This window comes from Pinus tabuliformis, chromosome 8 (assembly GCF_031772625.1).
Source record: "Pinus tabuliformis cultivar Carrire ecotype Pingquan chromosome 8, CPIR1, whole genome shotgun sequence".
NCBI classification, from domain to species: domain Eukaryota; kingdom Viridiplantae; phylum Streptophyta; class Pinopsida; order Pinales; family Pinaceae; genus Pinus; species Pinus tabuliformis.
Window position 1 is genome coordinate 458,216,548 of NC_142294.1, and position 25,846 is coordinate 458,242,393.

Below are 25,846 nucleotides of genomic sequence, written 5' to 3' on the forward strand. Positions count from 1 at the left end.
CTATCTTCATGTTCATACATATTGAAAGTTAATATTGCTCTATCATGAAATTCTTGCATAACTTTCACAATAAAGTGGCATTGGCAACCCCTCTTCTGCACAAATGAGGTCCTTCATTTAGCTGAAATATTTCCTCTTTTTTCCTCTAGACCAAATGAACAATGATAACTACACAAAAAATTTAAATTGTTAGTACATATAAAGAAAGATAACCATGGTTTCAAAAGATCTAAACAATACATATTTTAAATACTCAGATATCATATTGCAATGCAGTAGTAGCTCTTTCTTTTGGTTCTTTTTTTGTTTTTCGTATGAATTTACATGGAGCAATAGGATTTTCCTCCTCTCCTTTGATAAAGTCAGCAACTCGTCATAATGGGATTACAGCAACTCGATCAATACTATTGTTTTTTCTATTTATTTCCACCCAAACCAAGTCTTTACTAGAGAATGTCATTTTGTCTTTGAAGTCTTGCACCTCAAGATCAATGATATATTGCCATTTGCTTCGCTTGTGCGTTTTGAACTAATCTGGTCAAACAATATGCAAGGACATCAAAACAAAAATTTCAATCTTAGCAAGTTATCCAACATATATATAAATATAAAACCTCTTTTATGCTTTTTTTGAGGTCTAAAATATCAATCACTCAATAATGACAAAAATAAATAGCACAAAAGGATGCAAAAAATTTGGGATGCAAGCATTTCCTTTAAAATGTTGCTTCTTTCCTCATTCACTTTGAACATGGCGTTCCTAAAAGAAAAGATTCCTTTGAAAACATGAACAGATGCAATCCAATGAATGCTGGCCATGATTTTTTAGGGCGACCATTTGCTAAGCAGGACTAGACTTGAATGAAAGGGCTTTCTACAATGTATGTTTACATCACAACTGTACTAGTACTCTGTCCTCCAAGATTCTCAGTGTTGCCATAAATATGTGAAATTTATAGCAGGAAATCATTACGCACACATGCCACTACCCATGGCAAAAGAGATGTGTTAGAACAAAGAAAAGGCAATGAAATCTTCAATACCAACACAAACACCAAGAGCACTAGTGAAAGTGATCCAGTCCGATCTCATCCCTACCCTCAACATTCGGACAAAATAACCAACTGCCTTCTCCCCATCCCCAGTGTTTGCATATTCTACAATGATTGAATTCCAAGAAACCAAGACCTTCTCAGGCATTTCGTCAAACATTTGGCAAGAAAACTTAGTTGCACCCTGTTTAACATATCCTGTAATAGCATTCCGCTCATACATTTTGTTAAACACTTGGCGCACATCATTGACACTTCCACATTTAGCATACATGTTGATGAGATTATTTTCTACAAATACATTTGGCTCTAACCCACTTTTTATCATATGGGTATGGATCCACTTACCCTCTGCCAAGGCATTTGTGTTAACACATCCCTGCAAGAGACTAGCATAGGTGACATACCCTACCTGAAGGTCCCCACAATACAAAAGCTTCATGGCCTCCTTTCTCGGCCTCACCCAAGCACCCAAAATGGCCAAGAAGGTCAACCATGCAGGCATAGTGGTCTATTTTTGGGGATGATACAATGATCTCGAGTCATAGATTCAAAGTATAAACATTCAATGTTCTAGACCATATTTGGTCAAATTTATTAACAAATTTTGCTTATTTATAAGTAGAACTTCGGCGTAAATCACATAAAGAGAGACATTTGTTGACGCGTTTCGAACCAACCAGTGTGGCTCATCGTCAAGACAAGTTGAAGAAACAGATCCAGCTTTGCATGCTAAATAGTCTAAGCAGAGCCTCCAACGGCTATCTTGATCAACGGCTAATTTTGACTTAGGGACAATAGTCAAAAAGTCAAAATGATCATTTAAAGGGAGTTAGTTAGATTATATAAGAAAGAAGGCCATGAAGCTATCCATTGGTGGTCCGACCTATCTTCTGGCTAAGTTCCTTGCCCTCAAACTTAAGCCCTTGGTTGGCCGCACTGAGTCCTTCATGAAAGACTCTGCATCCTTCGTTAACGAGCTTAAGGATATTAAGCTTAGCCCTGAGGACTTTCTCGTCAGCTTTGATGTGGTCTCCCTTTATACTTGCATCCCTATTAAGGAGGCCTTGGAAGTGATCTTTCGCCTAACAGATCCCGATACCGCTCATTTGGTGGAGATCTGTCTCACTTCCACGTTCTTCTCTTTTGAGGGTGAGTTCTTTGAACAGACTTGTGGTGTTGCCATTGGTTCCCCTCTTTCCCCTATTGTTGCAAATCTTTTTATGGAAGATTTCGAAGCCAAAGCTTTAGCCTTGGCTCGTCTCTTTCCCAAGCTTTGGAAAAGGTATGTAGATGACACTAAGGTCATCTGGCCCCATGGCCCAGAGGAGTTGGAACACTTCTTTAATCACCTCAACAGCCAATCCTATGCCATTAAGTTCACCATGGAAAAAGAGGTCAATGGTTGCCTCCCTTTCCTGGATATTCTTATATCCAAGAATAAGGATGGCTATCTCTCACACTTTGTGTTCCGAAAGAAAACGCACACTGAGCAGTATCTTCATGCTGATTCCCATCATTTCCCTGCTCAGAAGATGGGTGTTCTTAACACCCTCGCTACTCGTGCCCTTAGGATTTCTGATAGTGAGAGCTTTGATAAGGAGAGATCCCATCTCCTTGATTTCTTTGTGGAGAATGGATATAGTAGGCACCTGGGTCAGAAGGCTTTCCAAAAAGCCTCTAAAAATGCGTTAATTAAGAAAGAGTCTAAAGAGCGCCATCTAGGTATCCATCTTCCCTATGTCCAAGGAACCACAGACAAGATTGCTCAGATCCTTAAGAGGTATGAGATTCCCTCAACCTTTAGGCCCCTTAACACCATTCGCAATTCCCTCCGATCGGTGAAAGATCCCATTAACCCTAAGGACATGAAGGGTGTCTACTTGATCCCTTGTTCTTGTGGGACCCCCTATATTGGGGAAACACGGTGCTCCATCCATCAGAGGATCAGCGAACATGCAGCCGACCTAAGAATGGGAGATCCAAGTCTTCAGCATTGGCGGAGCATGTTGAAAATACCAAGCATCAGGTGTGTATAGAGGAGACCAAGGTTGTCGCTAAAGTTGCTCAATTCCATCATCGTAAATTCAGGGAGGCTATTAAGATTGAAAGAAGGCCAAACAATCTCAATAGAGATGACAGATGGAAGATCAGTAGATGTTGGATCCCTGCCCTTTCATCCTAGTCTTTCTCTTCCGCCCTTCCCCCGCCGCCCTCCCCCTCTCCTTTTTCTTCTTCTTTGCTTTCGGTATGGTTTGTCCTTCTTGTTTTCATGCCTTTTCCGGTCCTCCTCCTCCTTTTTAGATGCTCTTTCTCTTTACTTCTTCATGATAGATTTTTATGATTATGATCGTAACTATTATATAAATATGATCGTTAATATTATTAATTTGATAGTAAATATTATTATTATTATTATTATTATTATTATTATATATATATATATATATATATATATATATATATAGATATATTCATTTTTTTTCTTTTTTTTTTTCTTTTTTCTTCCACATTCTTAATTAGTTTTATTCAGTTTTATTTTTCCATCTTATTTTAACATATTAGTAATATATAATTACTATAACCATCATCTTAAATTATCTTATTAATATATTTATGAAAATAAGTTCCTTTCTCGAACTAATTTCCAATTAAAAAAGAAATAAAAATAATAATAATAATAATAAATTTAACCAACCAATAAGTAATCACCATATAAAATAATATTATTTCTTTTTTTTTAAGTTTCTAGTAATTATAACTAACTAACCTAGCTCTTATATATTTTTATATATATATTGGTCATTATTATAACTAATTCCCCTTAATTTATTTTTAAATTATATCTTTCAACTAACTTTTATTTATATATTTAATATTAACTTTATATTGGTCTTTATCATAACTAATTCCCCTTAATTTATTTTTAAATCATACCTTTCAACTAACTTTTATTTATTTATTTTATATATATATATATATATATATATATATATATATAAGTCAGGTCCTTAATCTAACTAATTCCCATACAAGTCACGGTTTTTTATTAAACTAATAGCGTAATCATCATCTCTTTCTTATATAATCTAACTAACTCCCTTTAAATTATCATTTTGACTTTTTGACTACAGTCCCTAAGTCAAAATTAGCCGTTGATCAAGATAGCCGTTGGAGGCTCTGCTCAGACTATTTAGCATGCAAAGCTGGATCTGTTTCTTCAACTTGTCCTGACGATGAGCCACACTGGTTGGTTCGAAACGCGTCGACAAATGTCTCTCTTTATGTGATTTACGCCGAAGTTCTACTTATAAATATTATGGATCACAGAAGCCTCAATTCAACAAATTTTGCTTATTTATTAACGGCCGGAGCCGGACGTTTTTCCAGGCGGTGACGGAAACCGGGCAATTCCTCTGCCTTGTCCAAGCACCCAGAACAACCAAGATGGTCAACCATGCAAGCATAGTGGTCTATTTTTGGGGACGATATAATGATCTCGAGTCATAGATTCAAAGTATAAACATTCAATGTTCTAGACCATATTTGGTCAAATTTATTAACAAATTTTTCCTATTTATTAACGGCTGGAGCCGAACGTTTTTCTGGGCGGCGACGGAAACTGGGCAATTCCTCCGCCTTGTTAGACTACTCCCATTCTGAATGCTGGCATGCGCCATGCGCCGATCATTACTAGTGATGAAAGTGAATACCCATTGTCAACACTGAAAACATATGAATGGGTCTGATATGAACGCTGATTTTTCATTTCATATTTTCATTTTAATGTCAAAATAAAGATGAACAAAAAGAGACGTATAAATTATATCTATGTTGACCTGAATGATTTAGAATAAATTATTTAGAATTTCAATAAGGTAATGGTAGCTGTTTAATAAGGTGATTTGTTTAAAATTTGATTAGAAATTGGAATATTCAAAGAAAAATAAAAATTTAAGTAGTTGAATTTATATAATATCCCAAAAAAAATTAAAATGCCAAATTTATTTTTATATTGGAGAATGAAACTTACTTGATAGGAAAATCTCACCAACCATCATATATGGATTTCAAATTAAAAAACCAACATTCATATATTGCTAGGTTCCAAAAAAAAATCATTTATTGGATTAATGATCATCATTAAACTATTAACCATTCAATACACATATAGCATGAATCATCTAGCAGTTATATCATTGTCATCAAATGATCAACCATAACATCAACCTTCAAGTTTCAACAGATAATATTTGCCATCAACAAATTGTAATCGATAACATCATCCACGAAATGAAACAAAGCATCATATTCACGACCAAGGAGTTGCAAAATGCAATCAACAGTTCAAAAGGTAGGTTCAAACTTAGAACTTAAACTGTCATGTTATGTTTACAGAATAAGCCATAATAAAGATAAAATACTCCTAAGTTCTAGAAACTAAATCCTAAACTAAAAAAGACAAATAAGTCTACTGTCTACTAAATCCATCATTCAACATCAATGGTTTGTGAATGCTATTTAAACTTGCCCTTTTTACATTCATTATTAATTTATTAGACTTGATATAAGGCATCAGTCAATTTACCTGGTTACTTTAACCATTAGAGACAAACTTATTCAATTTTACTCATTTTTTGTGCATTCTTAGGTATATAGATCAATAGATCAGTTGATTTTCATTCATTTTCTTCAGTTTCCTGTCAAAAAAAACTTGCTAGTTTTCCATACTTACTGCAGAAAGAAAAAAGACTTGTACCTCTTTCTCAATTGCATGCACAGGAAAACATTTAAAATACAAAATCAACATTTAATTAGTTATTTCCTACATAAACATAGTGAACAGTTTGTTGTTCAACTCTGTTTTACATGGCAATTAATAGTTTTCAGCATAGTTTTGCATTGGTTTGCATGCCCAGCTTGGTATTTTTTGAGTTGTTTTCTGTGTACTTTTAGCATTTTTAAGCTAGCAGCCCACACAATTTACTCTCGTATTTTTACACAGAAGAGCAGCTTTACTACTAAATAGTAAACATTAGTTAATTGTAATTGACCCCTTAGATCATCTAGGAATAAGCACCTGAAGTTAACATGCACTAACTTCTTTCTAAGTGAGAGGAATCAAACAAGGCGACAATGGCTAGTTTCTTGTAGTTATCATTAATCCAATATAAGTCGACTGTTCCTGGAATTTCTGGCTATGGGTGGATCAAAGAAAGCCAGCAGGCTTGGCTCCGAGATGTTTCTGCACTATTACAGCTAGGTTTTCTAAAAGGGTATACTGTATTTTATATGCTTTTTGAACACATATTTCTACCACTCCAGCCCGATTTATCAAATCTAAAATTTTGTCTTGAAGAGGCACATGCCACCTATATAGTGTTGCATTATTCTTGTCTGGAGGCTTGTTGATTTTAGAACATATTTTGGACATGAGAGGGCTAAAAAGATTCACTGTAGGCATATATTTTGTTTTATTTTGATGTTGGCAGGATACATATAAAAGTGGATGGGCTCCACAGACTGATCCAGCTCCAGCTCTTGGCTTTTTCCATATTCCTCTGTATGAGGAATGGTACCTTGGAGGTTCAGAAATTGTGGGTGAAATGCAGGAAGGAGTGGGTTGTGCTTCCATAAACTCAGGTGTCTTGAGCACTTATATAAGTATTGGGGACATCAAGACAGCCTTCACAGGTCACGACCGTGTCAATGATTTTTGTGGGAAATATTAGGGAATTTGGCTGTGTTATGGGGGTGGATTTGGCTACCATGCTTATGGAAAGGCAGGATGGTCAAGACGAGCCAGAGTGATTATGGCTACTCTTAAAAAAGGTGAAAAAACATGGCAAGGTGTTACAAGTATAAAAACTTGGAAATGCTTAGATGATACAACATTTACTAAAATTGATGAACAGACACTATGGAGCAAATAGTTGAAAGTAGTTCTGTTAAAGTTCAGTTCAAGCTCTGCAGTGGTGTGTCACTGGTCCATTAATCTTTTGGGTAGTCACAAAAGTTCAAAATTTGGGCAGTCACAAAAGTTCAGAATCCAGAATGGCGGTCACAAAACTTCAGAATCCAGAATGACTTATTTTTCATGTGATTGCTTCACAGGCAACCAACTATGGGCCTAATCAACAACCAGTTGATTTCCCCAGAAGATTCCAGGCATTCAGGGCTATCTATAATTCCAACGCATTCTCTGAGATTTATTTGAATGCCATCAAATAGCGCTATTCTATTCTATGATAATGAAAACATTTTATTCATTTTTGTATACAAGCCGCAGTAGAAGAAGAAAGTATTTCAACACAGATGCAAACATAGTTACTTGCTTTAGGTATCCTTTGTAGATTATTGGTGGGTGCAGCTCACACATTTCATAAATGAGACAATTGGACATCCTCTGACCTCGAGGACAAGTGGGTTTGCAGGCTACACGGTGTTTGGGAGCACAGAGAATTTGTGTATATATCTATTAATACATATAACCAGGGAGTGGGTTCGACGTGTTGAACCTGCCTGTTTGTCGCCTGGGTGGTGCAGGTGGTGAGCTGCAAAGTGGCGGAGTGAGTTTTTCATTGTTCTGGTGAGATGCAGGCGCGAGTCGAGCTTGTTCCATCAGTTTTCCGCCTGTTCTAGTGACCTGGTGAACTGCAGGGGAGGGAGCTACGGAGTGTCGGGTTGAATTGGTCAGGACCAGCCCGCGGAAAAACCAAATTCGAATTGAAAGGTGAATTAACTCGCGGCGGCAAGACAACGATGGAAGTCGGGGCTCCTGCCAGATGTAGTTAATGTGAAAGGCGGCGGAGCTGGGTGGAGCTCGCAGAGGGTGGCGAAGGAATTGCCAGCGGCCGGAGCCGGAGGTTTTTCCAAGCGGTGATGGAAACCATACAATTCCTCCGCCTTGTTAGACTACTCCATTGTTTTTAACCCATGCTCAAACATGCTTGACATGGTCAACCATACTAAGAATGGTTGAACATGGCCAACAAAGATCACTATGGTTGTGATGGTCAACCAATGGTTGGTTTCAACTCATATGGTCAATTTTTAAGATTTTGTTATCCATAGTCAATTATAGGTCAACATGGTCAACCAAGGTCACCATGGTCCACCATGGTTAGCATATTCAACTATAGTCAACTATGCGTCAACATGGTCAGTATGGTCAACTCTAGGTCAATATGGTCAACTATGGTCACTATACATTAACTATAGGTCAACATGATCAACCAACATCACCATGGTCAACCAAGGCTAGTAATGTCCATCCATTGTCAACTAGGGTAGACCATGGCTAGATTTGGCAAAACCATGTTCACCCATGGTCAACATGATCAAATCCTAGTGAGGATGCCCTATCATAGTTAGCCATGGTGAACCACTGTGAATAATGATTAAACATGGACAACCATGGTCAATCATAATCTATCATAGTCAATTATAGTTAGACGTGGACAACCATGGTTCTCCATAACTAATTATATGTTAACCATAATAAACACCCCTCAAACATCACTAGTACATATTTAACCATTATCAACCATAGTCAGTGATGGTACACTAATCCTCCCCATTCATGCCAACCCTCAACTAGCGCAACCACATTAGTCAATGTCATTGATATACACCAATCAATATCGTCGATATACACCAATTAACGTCATTTTCCACCAAGTCATTCAATGTATGACAATAGCATCCATCCACCTATATCGACCACATTTATTACTATAATTATGCTAGTTACAAAAATTTACAACCCGCTTATTGGAATAAAAATCACGAATCGTTCAAGAGAGTGATGCGTCCAACCTGTGGATCGAAAAGTGGAAAAGAGAAAGTCATAGTCTAACCAGACTATTTTTTTCCGTGAAAATTATGGAAATCCTGGCAAGAATTTTTCTAAATCCTAGTTATGACTGATCAATATTCAATATTTTGGGTGCCCTAGAGGTGTTTGATGGTGCTGAATCCATTTCCACCATCAAAAACATGATTCAAAACTGCAATTGCAAAATTTTTGAAAATTTTGTTACCCAGATTCCAACCACTTTTGACCCTCCAGGGAATTCCTCTGCCTCATTAAACCACTCCAAAAAAAATCACATAGCGGCTAAATGGTGGGTTCAATTATAACATGGACCACGCGCATCTACTCATATGGAAGGCAGGACCCACCGCCCTTCTTAACAGGTCACTCCTACATACACCGTCTGCCGAGTAGCCAGGATTTGTAGGCCGCCTTAACAGTCCGTATGTCATGGAGCGACATCTGTTACGCGTTGTGGCATCACTCAAACGACTTCCACTCTTATCATTACACTGCAGGGGATGGCCGTGGATGAGCTATTGGCCCCAAACAACAAAATCTGACGTACTTTGAAAGCGTTTGCAAGACAATAGGAAGTGCCCCTGTTCAGGGCCCCAATGTTGGTCTGCGGACACGTGCAATGTCGAGAGATGATAATTTGTCACCACGGTTTTCTGTGCGATGAAGATAGGAAAGATGGTGATTACTACTGACGTGAAGTTCGCTGACATCGGGGTTGGGAATCGAAACAGGGCATGATGTAGAGGTGGCCGAAGAAATCAATTTATTATTTATCGGAATGTCCGAGAGTTTGTACAAGGGTGCCACGTAAAAGCTGAGATCTGTATGAGATGGCTGCTCGACATTTGTCTGCATAAATTTATGAATGGGTGAAACATCGGTTTGTTATTTTGGTGAACTGGTTTTGCTATATAAGAAAACCCTATGGCCACCATTCGCTAAGGTTGTAGGGTGGTACGATAATTTCAATATTGATCGAATAAACCTTGTTATTTGCCTCGATTAGTGGAGAGACGCCACCATATTGCAGAGGCCAAGGGTTTCAGCGGAAGGTCTGTCGCCATGGCGGAGGATGATGATCACCATCAGAAGAGGAGATCAATGAAGAATTTTTCTCCTATCGATAAGGAGATTTTTTCTCCAATTGGACTCCATGTTTTGGTCGTGGATAACGACACTCATTTCCTAGCTGGCTTGGAGAGAATACTCAGAAAATGCCAATACAACGGTGAGTGCATTCTATACGTTTCTCATTCTCTGAATGTCTGCATTACTTTTCGTTGTCTGCCCCACTGTGAGCAACTTTTTCACCAAAGCTACTGAGATTCAAGCTTTGAATTACGTGAAGGATCCTAAAACGATTTCAACTAATGGAATGGAACTCCAAATGACCGGTGGATTGAAGAGGTGTTAACGTGTGTTTTCTTGTTGTGATTTGGTCCAGTGACAACAAGTACGAGCGTTTCCCAAGCAATTTCTTTGGCAATGGAGAACAAGCGTTCATTTGATATCGTGATGAGCGAAGTATACTTTGTTGGCGAAGATGGCTTCAAAATCCTGGACGTTGTCGGTGTGGGATTAGGGTTGCCAGTAATAAGTGAGTATTGTGTGATTCAGTGAATAATGAATGGTTTTCTTTTTACTTAATAGAATTGTGTGATTCAGTGAATAATGAATGATTTTCTTTTTACTTAATTCCTCCTCCAAAGAAGCAGAACCAGCTTTCTTTGCTGCTTAATCCTCTGTTTTCCAATTTTGGATGGAGATTGTGTGCAGTGATGTCTGTAAGTGGAGAAACGAATGTTGTGATGCGAGGCATAAAGGGCGGCGCGTGCAATTACTTGATAAAGCCTATCAGAACGGAGGAGGTTCGCACTTTATGGCAGCACGTGGTCCGAACACGTGGACGGCAATATCATCATGTTGTCAAGCTCAAGGACGGCCACGGAGACTCGTCCGAGAACGGGAGAGTGGCGGATTCGTCGGACTCGACAACTTCTAAGAATGGAAAGCAGGGCAGTCAAATTATCAAAGACATAAGAGGCCTCAAGGAGATCCGCATGAATTGGACTCTGGAACTTCATCAGCAATTTCTGAATGCGGTGAATCAATCAGGAGCCGATAGTAATCCTTCCAATCCCGTCGCAACGTTTTTTTCTAACAGAAATTCAAAGCAAATTCTAGACAGTTCTGAGGAAAGGATTAAGAGTAGGTAGTCTCTCGCATATTTTTAACTGGCCGTAACCATTGTCTGACAACGAGTTTTTGTTATAACAGAAGTGGTTCCGAAGATAATACTACAAATCATGGACGTTCCGGGCCTTACACGAGACAACGTTGCTAGCCATTTGCAGGTATGCTGGTTAATATCCTTAAGTCGATTGCGGATCCTGGAATGTTTTAGGATCTGAATTCATATGGTTTATTTTGGGATCTGAATTCATATGGTTACTTAATCCATTCAGTAGCCTAGCGACTTGTTTATAAGTGAGACTCCCAGAAAAGTTTTCTGGGATCTAATTTCTCTGGGTTATTTTCGGATTTAATTTCTCTAGATTTTTTCCGGATCTAATTTCTCTCGGTTATGGGATTCATTGATTTTCGGATCTAAATTCTCAGGGGATTCATCGAAATCAAACTTGATGAGTGGAATCTTCACAATCAAACTGCGCTGGTGTTTTTAGGGTTTTATCGCTGGTGTTTTTAGGGTTTTATGCGTCGAATAAGTGGGCTCTGCTGTTTTTAAATCTAATGTTTCTAGATTCCTCGATTCATTGATTTTCGAATCTAATTTCTCTTCTGGGGATTCATCGAAATCAAACTTGATAGATGGAATCTTCACCATCAAAGTGCTATGGTGATTTTAGGGTTTTATGGGTGGAATAAGTGGGCCCTGCTGTTTTTAGGGTTTTATGGGTGGAATAAGTGGGCGCTAGTGTTTTTAGGGTTTTATGGGTGGAATAAGTGGGCTAGGGTGTTTATGAGTGGAATCTTCACATTCAAAGTGCGTTTGTGTTTTTGAGGGTTTTTTCACAATCAAAGCTGGACCAGAGTGTTTCACAATCAAAATGGGCTCCGTAAGTGGGCTCAGGTGTTTATGGGTGTAATAAATGGGCTAGGCTCTTTATGGGGAATCTTCAAAGTGCTTGGGCGTTTGCGTTTTTGAGGGTGCTGAATCTATATATGCAGTCAAAAAATCAGTTTTTCACAATCAAAGTGGGCTCGGGTGTTTATGGTGGAATCTTCACAACCAAATCAATCAAAGTAGACCGGCGTTTTTGAGGGTGCTGAATCTATATATGCAGTCAAAAAATCAGTTTTTCACAATCAAAGTGGGCTCGGGTGTTTATGGTGGAATCTTCACAACCAAATCAATCAAAGTAGACCGGAGTTTTTGAGAGTGCTGAATCTATATATTTTTCTGCAGGGACATAAATCTGGAAATTTTACCCAAACAATCCAAAAAGTCTCACTTATGGACAACAACTCCATTCCAGGGGATTTCCTAGCCCTTAATCCATGCATAAAAGGGCTATCAATGAATTCCCAAATCTCATTATGGACAACAACTCCATTCCAAAAGATTTCCTAATCTCATTATGGACAACAACTCCATTCCAAAAGATTTCCTTGAGCTTAATCCATTCATAAAAAGGTTATCAATGAATTCCCAATATGGCCTATTTTATCAATGAATTCCCAATATGAAATAGGCCAAAAATTCCAAAAAGTCTCACTTATGGATAACTCCATTCCATAAAATTTCCTGAGCTTAATCCTGTGCATAAGAAGATTATGCATGAAATCCCAATATGAAATAGGCATCAGGTTTGGGGTACTTGATAATTTTATGGGCAACTCCATTCCATAAAATCCAAAATCTCACTTATAAGCATCTCCATTCCATAGAATGCCCTGAGGTTAAGCTGATTGTCCTGAGGTGAACCTGATTGTCCCTTCAAAGAATAATCCAAAAGAACATCGCCCCTGCCCATCAGATGCCACCGAATATCCAAGGATCCACAATAGGATATTGTCTGATCCCAGAATATTCCGGGATGCGGATACGGATGTCCGGTTAATTTTTACGCCTAACTTTTTATGAAGTCCTGTATCATAGAGCATACCTTTTATGAAGTACTGTATCATATAGCTAAGTTTGTGTTAACTTGATGTTCACAGAAATACCGACTCTACATGAAGCGTTTGCGTGGGATTATTCCGGAGCCACGCCCAATCGCTTCGTTCCAGGCTAGCGGGCAGGGAAAATCCGGTGGCACTATGGAAATCCGACAAGGCGGTAAAACTAGTGTATCACCATCGTCGTCATCAGGGTCGTCTTCTTGTCTAAAAGAAACTCACTTGCGCCCGCTAGAATTAGCTGGAAGAAACCTGGATCAGGCCACTGTGGAGTCTCTTGAGCAATTCCGATCGCAAGAGCAGGAGCAGAAACTGGCCGCCTCTAAATCGGGGCAAGTCCTGCCACAAGTTGTTGTTGCCGGCGCGGCATATCACGGGTCTGACGGCGTTTCCGAAGTCCGAGGAATGCGACCGAGTTTCCATGTGGGATGCATAAGAAAAAATATGCACAGGGGCTTCGCCAATAGAGCGAATCCAGTTAAAGATTTAGCAGCTTGGAGCTTCAATCCCAATCCCAATCTCAACCTTGTCGAGGATTTGCCCAATACCAAAAGCCCTCCGGATATTGTAGACCTTCCCATACATCTATCCGAACTCCAAAACCCTTCACCGACTTATGAAATCCTTGAAATAGACGCCGCCCACAATGTTGAAGAGGCCTGGCCTAGGGATGAACTTCATAAGATGTGTGTAGAAGACTTAACATTCAATAATTTTGTTGAAGAAGACACGGACTTCTCGGCTGCTGCTGCGCTTCTGTCACAATCAGAATATGGTGCGATGGTTAACGCAGATAGCGTTGAGTAGAACGATGAAATCACCACGAGAGACTTCCACATGCTACAACAACACACTGTTATTTGTGATGGTCGATAAAACTACAGCTGGTGAACGCACTGTTGTTAACTTACGTCTACCCGTAGCTGTAGCATGTACATAACAAAAATACTGTGTGTTCTGGAGTATGAAACATGCTTCCTGCCGGGATATTGTAGAACTGTTTACAGAATAGTAGAGACATTTGTTTGGCGTGAAATGATGTCTTAATTCGTTTCTTTGTGAATAGATATTCCTCGAAGATGGTTCTGTGACTTTTGCCCTCTAAACGCGAGTTGCAATTAGTTTAATCTATACTCTTAGATGTTACAACAGCTCGAGTTTTATGGAAGTGGAACGCAAAATTAACTTTACGTTTCATTTACTCTCAAATCTATTATGAATGTGCTTGTCTTGGCGTTGTGGTAAGATGCAAATCAACTTTACTTTTTATTTTTATTTGGTTTACTCTGTACTCTAAAATGCTGGAAATTGTATTTACTTTGGCATATAAGAGTCTCTAAATTTAGAGAATCATTTCGCTGAATCAAGCTTTATGTCATCAATTTAGAAATTGTAATTATTTCTAAATTACTCTTGACTATAAGAGTTTCTAAATTTAGAGAATCATTTCACTCCTAAATTTAGAGAATTATTTTACTGAATCAAGTTTTATATTTAGAGAATCATTTCACTGAATCAAGTTTTATGCCATCAATTTAGAAATTGTAATTACTCTTGCCTATAAAAATTGTAATTACTTTTGCCTATAAGAGTTTTTAAATTTAGAGAATTATTTCATTCTTTCTAAATTCAGAGAATCATTTCACTTAATCAAGTTTTATGTTATCAATTTAGAAATTGTAATTACTCTCACATATAAGAGTTTAATGATTTTCTAAATTTAAAGAATCATTTCACTGAATCAAGTTCTATGTCATCAATTAAAGAACAACAACTAGTATTAATTGTGTGTGGAAATTGTAATTGGTCTTGCATATAAGAGTTTCTAAATTTAGAGAATCATTTCACTGAATCAAGTTTTATGTCATCAATTAAATAACAGCAACTCATGTTATTTTGTGTGTGATTTGAGAATCATTTCACTGAATCAAGTTTTATGACATCAATTAAAGAATAGCAACTCTCTGTTATTTTGTGTGTGGAAATTGTAATTGCTCTTGTATATAAGAATTGCTAGATTTAGAGATTCATTTCACTGAATCAAGTTTTATGTCATCAATTAAAGAACATCAATTCATATTATTTTGCAATGTTCCACAGGGACTCGCCCCCACCCCTAGGGGTCTAGTTTCTTAGCTCCCCCGTGCTCCGGGGACTTGGGGACGAGAAGGGGTCGTTTCCCCACGCTCCCAAAAAAAGGGTACACAGGGGGACGTGCCAGGGGGACGTTTCCTTGTGCTGAGGGGTCGTTTCTGAAAAGGGGGTCGTGAGGGGTCGCGGGGGGTCATGGGCGGGGGGACGTGGGGGTTCGAGGGGCCCAATTTTTTTAAATAAATTAGTTTTAATACTTTAGGGTTTCAATTCGTTTTCTTATAAATTTAATTAATTATTCACCCTGGCCCCTCACTTCATTCACAAGACGCTCCTAGTTCCTCTGCAGCAGAGAGGAATTGGTCCACATATAACTTCATCCACTCTATCAAGAGGAACAAGCTTACCTCTAAAAGAGCGGAGAAGTTAGTTGCTGTGCACAGTGCCCTACGTTCTGAGCATAGGAAGACCCCTGAGTATTTGAAGGGACCAGCAACACGATGGGATGTTGATCTAGAGGATGATGCACAGGTAGATATGGAGAAGAGACTTGATGAGAGATAGATGGGGTTGGTTGGTGTGCCACTTAGCATGTTTGAGAATGCTAATGATTCAGATTCAGATGGTGATATGGTTAATCCTTATTTATTCATGCAGTAGCTAGATGCAGAGACTAACAGGGCATTACCTTGAGGCTTGAGCAAAATTATGCTTGTTTATCTTTCGATATGTTGATGTTCTTATGTTATTCTGACTCTATAAAATTTTGACTCTTGATGTATCAGACTTGATTTTTATAATTTTATGTCAATATTCATTGTTCAGTATTCAATGTTCATAGTAGGAAGTGGAACATCAATATGGTTTAAACTTTAATCATAATGTATGATGTATGATTATAAATTAGAATTTTATATTTATATGATATTAGATAATGATATTCATATCAATGATCATGCTTTGCAGCTTTTCAATTCAAACCCAATTGTCTAGTCGATTCAATTTATAAATTATATTTTATATTTATAAGCTTTTAAGACCTTGGCGTCTCCCCACGTTTCCTAAAAATTGGCGGGGAGCTTTTGCATAGGCCGCTCCCGCGAATCCTCGCCCCCTCGTCCCGGAACCTTGGTGGAACATTGTTATTTTGTGTGTGATTTTTTTGTGTTATTTAGTCCATTTTCTCATCTGCTTTTTTAACAAATTGATATCAGACCCGAACAAAAAAATATATAATCGGTGCTTCCTGCATGGCAGGAATTATTTCAAAAACCGACACAAAGTTGTCTATGTGACAACACGAGTCACATAGGTTAAGTCCATCTTATTTTCGTTCTAAGTCAAAGCTCAAGTGGAGGTTAGTGAAAATTATAAGGTGTGGTGCTTGGTTTATAAAAGTTTTTTTTATAAATAAAATATTATAAAAATATTCGTAATGTTTGAAAAGGAGTGAGGCTTATTAAAGTTGGGTTTTTTTTTTTTTTTTTGGGTAAGATGTGGTGGAAGGTGTTTTAACCACAAAAATTAAGGGTTTTTATATTAAGATTTTTTATATTAAAGAGTTTGATTTATAAAAGGGTTTTTTAATTTAATTTTTGTTTATGGGAAAAAAATTTATGTTTATAAAAGGAGTTTTTTTTAAAAGCTATATAAAAAAGTAAGGGTTTTATTGATAAGAAAGCTTAGGGATTATCTTAGGGATAACAATTTTTTGGTAAATATTGTGCTTTATGGAGTTGTATATTGAAAATCATATTTTTTTAGGGGGTGACATGGAAGATAGCCTCATGCAGTGAATATTGTGCTTTATGGAGTCGTATATTGAAAATCATTTTTTTTTTAGGGGGTGACATGGAAAATAGCCTCATGCATTCAGGAAAGAAACTATAAGACAAAGGAAAGGCAACCATCATGGATCACAAAGCGCGACTGAAGAAGATTAAGAAAAGGAATAAAAAATGGGCAAAGATTGTTGTTGCGTTTAGAGAGGTTCATGCTGCAACCAAGGCATTGAAAATTCTTGCAGAAGGCAAAGAAGAGATCGAGTGTGATTGGTGTAACTTTGAGTTGCTAACTTTTCTTCAAGCTAAAGACTTAATTGAGCATTGTTCTAATAACCCATATGATGAAGTATGCAATGATTTGTCATTGAATTTTATAAAACTGACATTGGATGAGAAATGCTTGCGCAAGGTAGCAAACACTACAACTTCCAAGGAAGCGTGGAAGATCCTGGAAGAAAAATTTGGTGCAAGAGGGAGTAGCATATAGCAACAAGATGTGTCACAATTTGTTAAATCAACCACAAATCTGAGAGTAGATGAGTAAGACTCCGGGAAGACAACAAAGCTTAAAGAATCCCTCTCAAAAGTGGATAGTGGTCATGAAGACAATAAACTTGAAACCCATTATGCAGACATGCATATGGATGAACAAGATGCAAAAAACATTGTAGAGGGAGAAGTTGAAGCCTCTACGTGTGAAACAGAGTAAGAGCATATAAATGCTCAGGGACTCCATTGTAATGTGGATGGAGTAGATGATGGTGAATCTCACTGTGACGAAACACATGTGGATGATGATTGCAAAGTGTGATGTGAATTGGTGAATCTAACTGCGGCTAATGAATTTGGTGAAGTTAAAATTGTCAATGAACACATGCGTTGTGGGATATCCCACCACACGGTGGATGAAGCGTATGGTAATGAAATTTGTGAAACAAGGATTGATCGTGGCAAGATGGTAAGCATCATGTCTGATGAAGAATTGAAGATTGAAGTTGCGACTGTAGCAACAAGATATGAAGCGGCTAGAAATATTCATGGAGCAGTATGTGATCTAGCAACAGTTGATGATCAAGAAGAGGATAAAGTGATTGATGAGAATATCCACTAACGGCATAATAGAGGAAGACAGTCTTAATGCAATGGAAAAGAAGGCATAGAAGGAAGAGCTAGAGCAAGAAGATCTTATTGTAGAGTATAATGAAGGTGTTTTTAACATTGATCTTGAGTGTGCAGATTATATGAAAAAAAAACAGTACCTGATGATGAAAGTGGAGAGAAGGACATGGAAGTTTCTGAAGAAGAAGAAGAAAGCATTAAAACCATTTTTCATCAATGGAGTCAAGAAGAGATAATATTTTCTATCAAGAAAAATGGCAGAAAGAAATTCAGGGATATGAAGCGCAAGAAGTAGTGCGAAGAACATAGTTTGAAGATGAAGAGTTCTGGTAATAGTCCATGAGTGAAAAAATCCTTGAAGAGGAAGTTATAGAAGATCGACTTTGATCAAATTAAATACAAGCCAAAGAAACATTGCAACAACAACAGGTAAAGAAATATGGAGCCTATAGTAAGAACACACAACAGAGAATAAAGAAATTTTGAGGATATAGAATTTGGAAGAAGAGAGCAATAAAATGCAAAATTGTGAAGTTTTGAGTCATTGTAAGCATAGATGAGACGTAGACGAGCATGCATGTTTGAGTGATAATTGAGTCAATTTCTATTGTAAGCCTAGCAGACATAGTTGAGTCATATTGAGTTATGTTTGAGTTATGTTGATTCATATGGTCGTAATTAAGAGGGAGCGTTGGAAATTGTAATTACTCTCGCATAGAATCATTGGCTAAATTTGGAGTCAATTAACTGAATCAATTTTTGTGTAATCAATTGAAGAGATGCATCTCATGTTATTGTGTGTGTGAATTTTTGTGTTATTTTATGTCCTTCCTCCTTTGCCTTTACAACATAGAATGAATGTGCTTGTGTTGTTCATCTCTTGGCCTTGTTGGTAAGGTGCTACAAATGGTTTATTTGGAAGCTATGAATTTGAATGTTTTTTATGAGGCTGAATCTCTTGATTTATTGGGCCTAGCATGGTTAAACAAGAGAACCAAGACAACCATAAAAGAATTTTTTTTGGAGGTTGAATCTCTTGATTTATTGGGTTCAACAAGATAGAATAAGAGAGAGATAAAGGGAGATTTTTTTTAATACTCTAACAATAAAACAACCATTCAAGAATATTGTACATCTTAATAATGAAAATAAATTAAAAGTGAGGATATTATTTCCTATTAAGTATTTAAATATTTAAGTGATCTAGGACACATTAACCATATGACCTACTTATACATTTAGAAAATAAAACAAAAGATTTATGAAGTATAAAATATTATTATTATTATGAAATTCGAAATAATTTTAATAATATTTTTAATTAAACTATTATTATTATTTGATTTAGTTATTATTAAGTTTGTATTTTTTTTATAATAAAATTTATTTGGATAAATAAAAAAATAAATTATTTTCATTATTTCAAAATAATAATAATAATAATAAGAAGAATTATAATTGAAATAATAATAATAATAACAATAGTAATAGTAATGCCCATGGGGCTTTGGATTGGTGAATGAGTGCAGACTCAAATCCCCATAGATACTTACGTACCAAAAAATAATAATAATTATTATTATTATTACTACTATTATTATTGAAAATTATTTAAATATATATATCCCATATATATATATATATATATAATCTTTGCAGATTTTTAATTCATATGTTTTTAATTTTATTTAAAAAATATTAAAAAATATATATATTCGTCCTCTCTATACATAATCTTTACCATTAATAATAATTTTTCATTTATATTTTTTAATCTTAATTTCAACGTTTTTATCCAGCGGCGTTGAAATTTTCATATATTAAATTATTAAAAATTAATTATATATTTTTTTTTCTTATAATCGATTTGAAAAAAAAAATTAATAATTAAAAACACAATATCCGACTTCGTGTGTAAAAAAAAGTTATTCAACGATATAATTATTAAATAATAATAATATAAACTTAGATGACATTTTAAGCATTATGTTTAAATTTATTTTTAATGGATATTGTAATATTAAAATTATTTAAAAAATTATTAGATATATAATTAAAAAAGTTAATTTTTTTTAATATAATTATATAATAATTTATAAAATATTAAATTGATGGTAAATAAATATTTCAAATTATCAAAATAAATATAATATATATAATAGCATGCATGGAAATTATGATTTTTCCTTTTGTATAAAAAAACACAAACAACGTTTTTATTAATTTATGATTAATAAAACGAAATTCTTTCACATTATTGTGTTGATTGGGAATAAAAGCGAATTTTAAAAAGTTTCATGTAACATTGAAATGTTTAAAAATTATATATATATATATATATATATATATATATATTTGTTTATTGTTATTTTATATAATAAACATATTATGTTATATAAATAAATTATTTTATATTTTGATGCGAGAATTAAGACATTAGAATTTAAAGATAGTTGTGTATTTTTATTTATAAATAAAGTATAAAAAGTTATATGAAATATAATATTTAAAAAATATAATGAAATTTAAAATAAATAAAAAAATTAAGTAAATTATATTTTTTAAATGTTCTTTAGTGAATACAAATATTTTTAAATAAATATATAACAAATCACAATAATATATATTAAATTACATTTTATAGTATAAGAATAAAATATCACTGATTTTATAGGATAAAGACAAAATATCACTTTATAATACTAAAAAGAAATAAAAGAAGTTTAAATTGTATTAGATTTTTATAATAAATTATAATTAATGTAGTAATAAATTTTAATATATAGACACAAAATATTTCTTTAAAAATAAACATGTTTTATAATGTCGAAAAATAAATAAATAAAATTTTAATATTTTAAATTCAAAAAAAGATTAAATTTCATGTTGCATTAATTATTAAAAGAAAAAATGTCAAACACTTCAGATAATTTTATCTAATCGATGTATAAGATATTTCTTAAAATTTAATAGATGAAATGAGTTCAAAAACTTTCAATTCAATTTCGATATGCACCTACCTTCGATTGCCACCAAAAACCCTAAAAATAAATAAGTTGAATATTGCTTTCCCTACCCTTTCTATATGTCCTGTGATGTTTGACCCCGTGTTCTATTTTTTTCCACAAGGAAAAAATGTTGATATTATTTATGTAATAAAATCAATATATTTAGGTTCATGTCGATACAACATATATTTAAGGAAAGATACCAGAAATATAAAGTGTTGTGACAGGATTTATGTCAACATTAAAGTAAAACATAATCTAAAATAAAGATATAGGTAGAGCTTATTATCAATAATAGTCCATAAAAGTAACCAAGAGAAAAACATGTTCTCAAAAATCTCAGATGTAAAAACTAGTATAGTGATGAAAAGCAAAAGAAAGACACTGAAATCAGTGTCAAGGAAATGGCATGTGACCAGCATCCAACAAGTCTCCATCTGCCCCAGTGAAATATAAAAGCCCTCCAATGGGTTGAGGAGTCGAAGCTTAGATAAAGCATCAATAATCTTGTTGTGTGCCCTATGTAGGTGTTGATAGGTAACCCCCCTATAGAGAATCCCGAAAACATTTGATAAGTTGCAGTTGTAGATGTTGAAGAGAAATGTGTGAAGATCCCAAAACATGATTAATGATTGCTTGGGAATCTCCATATATGTTAATGTGTTGAATCTCTAGATAATCCACAAACCATAATAGGCCCCAAAGAACCATAGCCTCTGCCTTCATATTAACCTGTGTCTGTTATTATTCTAACCTATTGAACATATTTATTTTGGATAATAGATAACATGATTATTGAATAGATATGTATATACTCTTTCTTCATTTAATTATCATATACTAGTAAATTTAAAATCTACTTAACATTCTCATAAGCTCCTTTTAATCCTTAAGATTATTAAATTAATAAATAAAAAAATTAAAATTTATATAGGGTAACAACAACAACAACAACAACAACTACTCAAATTTTTAAACTGACAAGGAAGTATATTACCAATTAATAAGTATTTCATTGAAGTTTCAAAAGAGACGGCTCGAATGTAGCATCTATCTTGCGAATAAAATGTTTAGAACAATTTGATCGCGTGATCTATCTCTTTCTCGTCGTAATAAGTAGGTAGTGGTGCTATCACAGTTCATTTTCTGATATCGTAGTTCTTTTTATGATAGCCGGTCATATGTATGAGACCAATCGGAACATTAAGAAGAGTTCCTATATCAATTTATTTTTAATTAAATTTTTTTATATAATATTAATGTTTGAGTTGTTTTTAATGTATTTTTTTGGAAATCTTTTTGGTATAATTTTTCTAAAATCTGATATGAATTTATTGAAATTACAAGTTTGATGGGTAATCCCTGCACAATCAAATTGTCCTAGAGGATTTCAAGGTATCGAATCCACATATTAAATTAAAAAACCTGTTTAAATAACATAAATCAATATTTCACTTCAAAATTTTCCACCCAGCAAAATCCAAAAAATAACACTAAAAACAACTCCATTAAAATTTCAATATTACTATCTCGTTATAATCATATTTATAAACAAAATTATATTAATTTTAATATAAAATAATTAAATTATAAAAATAAAAATTATTTTAATAAAAATTTAAATATAATATTAGAAAAATATTTATTAAAATATAATTATTATATTTACCAATACAATCACATTAGTAAATATGATTAATATTATAAAACAAATAAATAATATATGGTAAAACTTATATTATATTATAAAACTTAAACCTAATATTTTTTTTTTCTGAATAAAGACTAATTCTATTAAGATAAGAAAAGTATAGTACAATCAAGCTTGCAAGCAAGCGAAGCAGAAAAGCAAGGGAGCCACCGGTGAAAGGCTAACCACCTCGCGCTAAGAGACATTCCATGAAAGGACTAAGTAGACAAAGGAGAACAAAAAGAAAGAACTCGGCTCAGAGAACTACCCCGAGGAGTCATTTCCAGCCACACGACATTTTTTGCCTTTTTTCTTGTTTACTTTGACCCACCCAGTGGAGTTTGGCTGAGCCATGACAATCTGAAGACTATTCTGCAATGGCGGCAGAATCTCCTTGTCAGAATCTGAGGAAGAAGACAAATGAGTACGTTTCTGAGAAAGCTGTGGGTCAGAGGATACTGCTGGAGCACCCGAGGGAGTGTCCATCGGAGTCACATCATTCTTCACATCTGCTACTGTAGCCTCATCATTCTGCAAAACATCTTCAGTTTCCTCCTCATCCGAGCTAGATAAATCTAGATCATACATTGAGCGGGGAGGCTCACAAGGATTCCAGCGCTTAGATTTGGGTTTGCAATTTAGATTCTTCTTTTTTTGGAGGAACTGAGAACATGTACTTTGGAGGTGCCCCGTTTGATGGCAATGGCGGCATCTGAAGGCTGTGTTCTCGTAATCCAAGGTCTGAGTCCAATGGAAATCTCCAATCTTGAGATTAATCTGATCCGGTAGTCCTTTACTGATGTCTATTTCTGCACAAAGTCTGCCGTAGGTGTAAAGACCATTTTCCTTTCTTGAGCTGTCTACAGCTAGGAACCGTCCCAAAGATTCTCCAATGGCTATGAAAACAGATGCATGCCATAGATGAGCTGGAAGATTCGGGAGCCTGACCCAAATGGGAAGCTTGGTGATGACTGCTGTAGAAGGGTCAAAATCTGGAAACCAGGGGGTGAGAAAGAGCCCAGCCGCACCCCAGAACCAAGGGCCTTCCATTAAGGCCTTCTGGTAATCTTCATTTGAGTCAAAAACCACAATGAAGAATCCTTTTGAACATAAGTAAATCTTGCTTTTTTTGGTCCAAGTGGAGTGGATCCATTGGTAAAGATCTGCTGTGCGAGGCCAAAGCCCATTAAATCTGCAGATGAGTGCCGATTCTTCGAAAATCTGTAAACGATTTTCAATCTCAGGATGAGTGAAATTGAGGGAGGGAATTTCCTCTGATTTATCTACCAAAAAAGGCTTTGGAGCCCCATTTGGATGGGCTGTTTTCGAAGAAGACTGAGGTTGGGCAGCGTCTTTGCTAGCTGCATCTTTGTAAGAGAAAAAAGGGGCAGAGGAGGTCTGCCCAAAGGAACCACCTCTTAAACGAAAAGAAGCCTCGATGGAGGCGTCCTTATGAATGTTGTAAAAAGAGAGAGGTAGGGGATTCAATAATTGCTTACCCTTATATAACAATCTGATGAGGGAGGAGGGGATCCCCAGCTGGCATTCCAGTTTTTGCAGTAGATCCTGGACTAGATCTGTTACTCGAACCCAATGCATCCTTGTCTTTCCCAGTAGTTTGACTTGGATTTGAAATTCCTGAGATTCTTCCAACAGATCTGGCTGAATCAAAAGAGGAACCTCTGCAAGCAAGTCTGGCGAGAATGAGGAGCAGATTCGCTGCTTGCTTCCGGCCAGAAGTGCCTTGTCCATACAGTCCTTCTGCGCATGTCCTGTATTCATGGTAGTCCATGAGACCACATTTCTCTCAGTCTTTGCCCAAAACAACTCCAGTGCATCGTCCACTCTCTCATTCTTCACAAAACCAGAAAGCGATGCATTCCAATCAATAGCGTCTCGTTCAGGACTTTTCTCAAACACTTTGTCTGCAAACTCCATTTTCCCCCATTTAACATCGAGTCTCCATGTGAGCGTGTTCAAGATGCCTCGGCACATCTCTGACGTCACCAGATTCCCATCTTTCCTCGCACTGAACCGCAGAGCCACAGCAACGTGCTGACTGAACCCTGGCGCGCAGCTCGGATGGTCAGGCAGGTTTTCAGAAAGATTGATACAGGCAATCCTCATCATTGTCTTCCCGGCTCTCTTGCTGTCCGTAACCTGCAGAGACCTCCATTCGGATCCTTCCGGGGTTTTCACAGCAAAAATTTCTTCCAATCGCCTGGAAAGTTCGCGCTCGATCTCTGCCACGCGGAAACGGGCTTTATCGACGGCCTCGTAATCCGGACGCTCTCCCAGGGACTGCAGCACGGATCTTGTCTGAACGACGTCGGAAACCACGGCCTTCATTTTAGCCACGAGCTTCGGCTCCCGGAGCATAGGCATCTCTTTAAGCAGATCCTCGCCATGAGGTTCATTCGCTTCAAAATCCACTTTAATGGCGCTCGAAAACGAGGGTTTGGAGCTCAGCTTTAATGGCTGCCGCAGGGGCCTCCGAGATAGAACGTAAGAAAGAAACGGGTGAATCTTTGAGTCGACTTCCATGGTTAGAGTGCTACAGATATCCAGCGAGAGTTTCTGTGTCTCCAACTTAAACCTAATATTACTAAAACTAATATATTATATTATAAACCTTAATATTATTAAAATAATATTCACCCTGAAAATTAAACCCTACTATTTATTAACCCTCTACACATGACAAAATACATAAATCTAATTGTCTTTTCCAAAAAAACAAGAACACAAAACTGCACTTACCGTCGCAACAGTCTTTTGCAATTAAATTCATTAAATTTAAAATTAGGTTTTCAAAAATGTTTAACTGTGTGACATTACTCAGAATATTTTAAATTAAAGTTTTAATTTCGCATTCTGTTTGATAGGTTTTGAAACTTTTTTTTTCGTTTATTAAATATTTATGTTTTTTAATTCAATTTAAGAATTTGAGCTTCTAACTTTATATTCGTCATCTATTAATTTATGATTTCTGTGGATTGCCATTATTATTTTAACAATAAATAAATCATGAAATCCAAATATCACTGTAACAAATGTTTTTGTACAGAAAACGCATTGAAATGGTTCATGATAGAACAAAGCAATTTATAACTTTAATTCACGTT

General features: G+C 35.8%; 1 protein-coding gene across 1 annotated transcript; it reads left to right on the top strand.

Moving 5' to 3' along the window:
- Positions 1-9,912: 9,912 nt before the first annotated feature.
- On the top strand, positions 9,913-14,171 carry LOC149236018 (two-component response regulator ARR2-like). Its single transcript, XM_089461492.1, has 5 exons — positions 9,913-10,117; positions 10,334-10,486; positions 10,666-11,013; positions 11,167-11,243; positions 13,072-14,171. Exons 1-5 carry the CDS (start codon positions 9,952-9,954, stop codon positions 13,834-13,836), a joined length of 1,509 nt encoding a protein of 502 aa, XP_089317618.1. The 5' UTR covers positions 9,913-9,951; the 3' UTR covers positions 13,837-14,171.
- Positions 14,172-25,846: the final 11,675 nt, after the last annotated feature.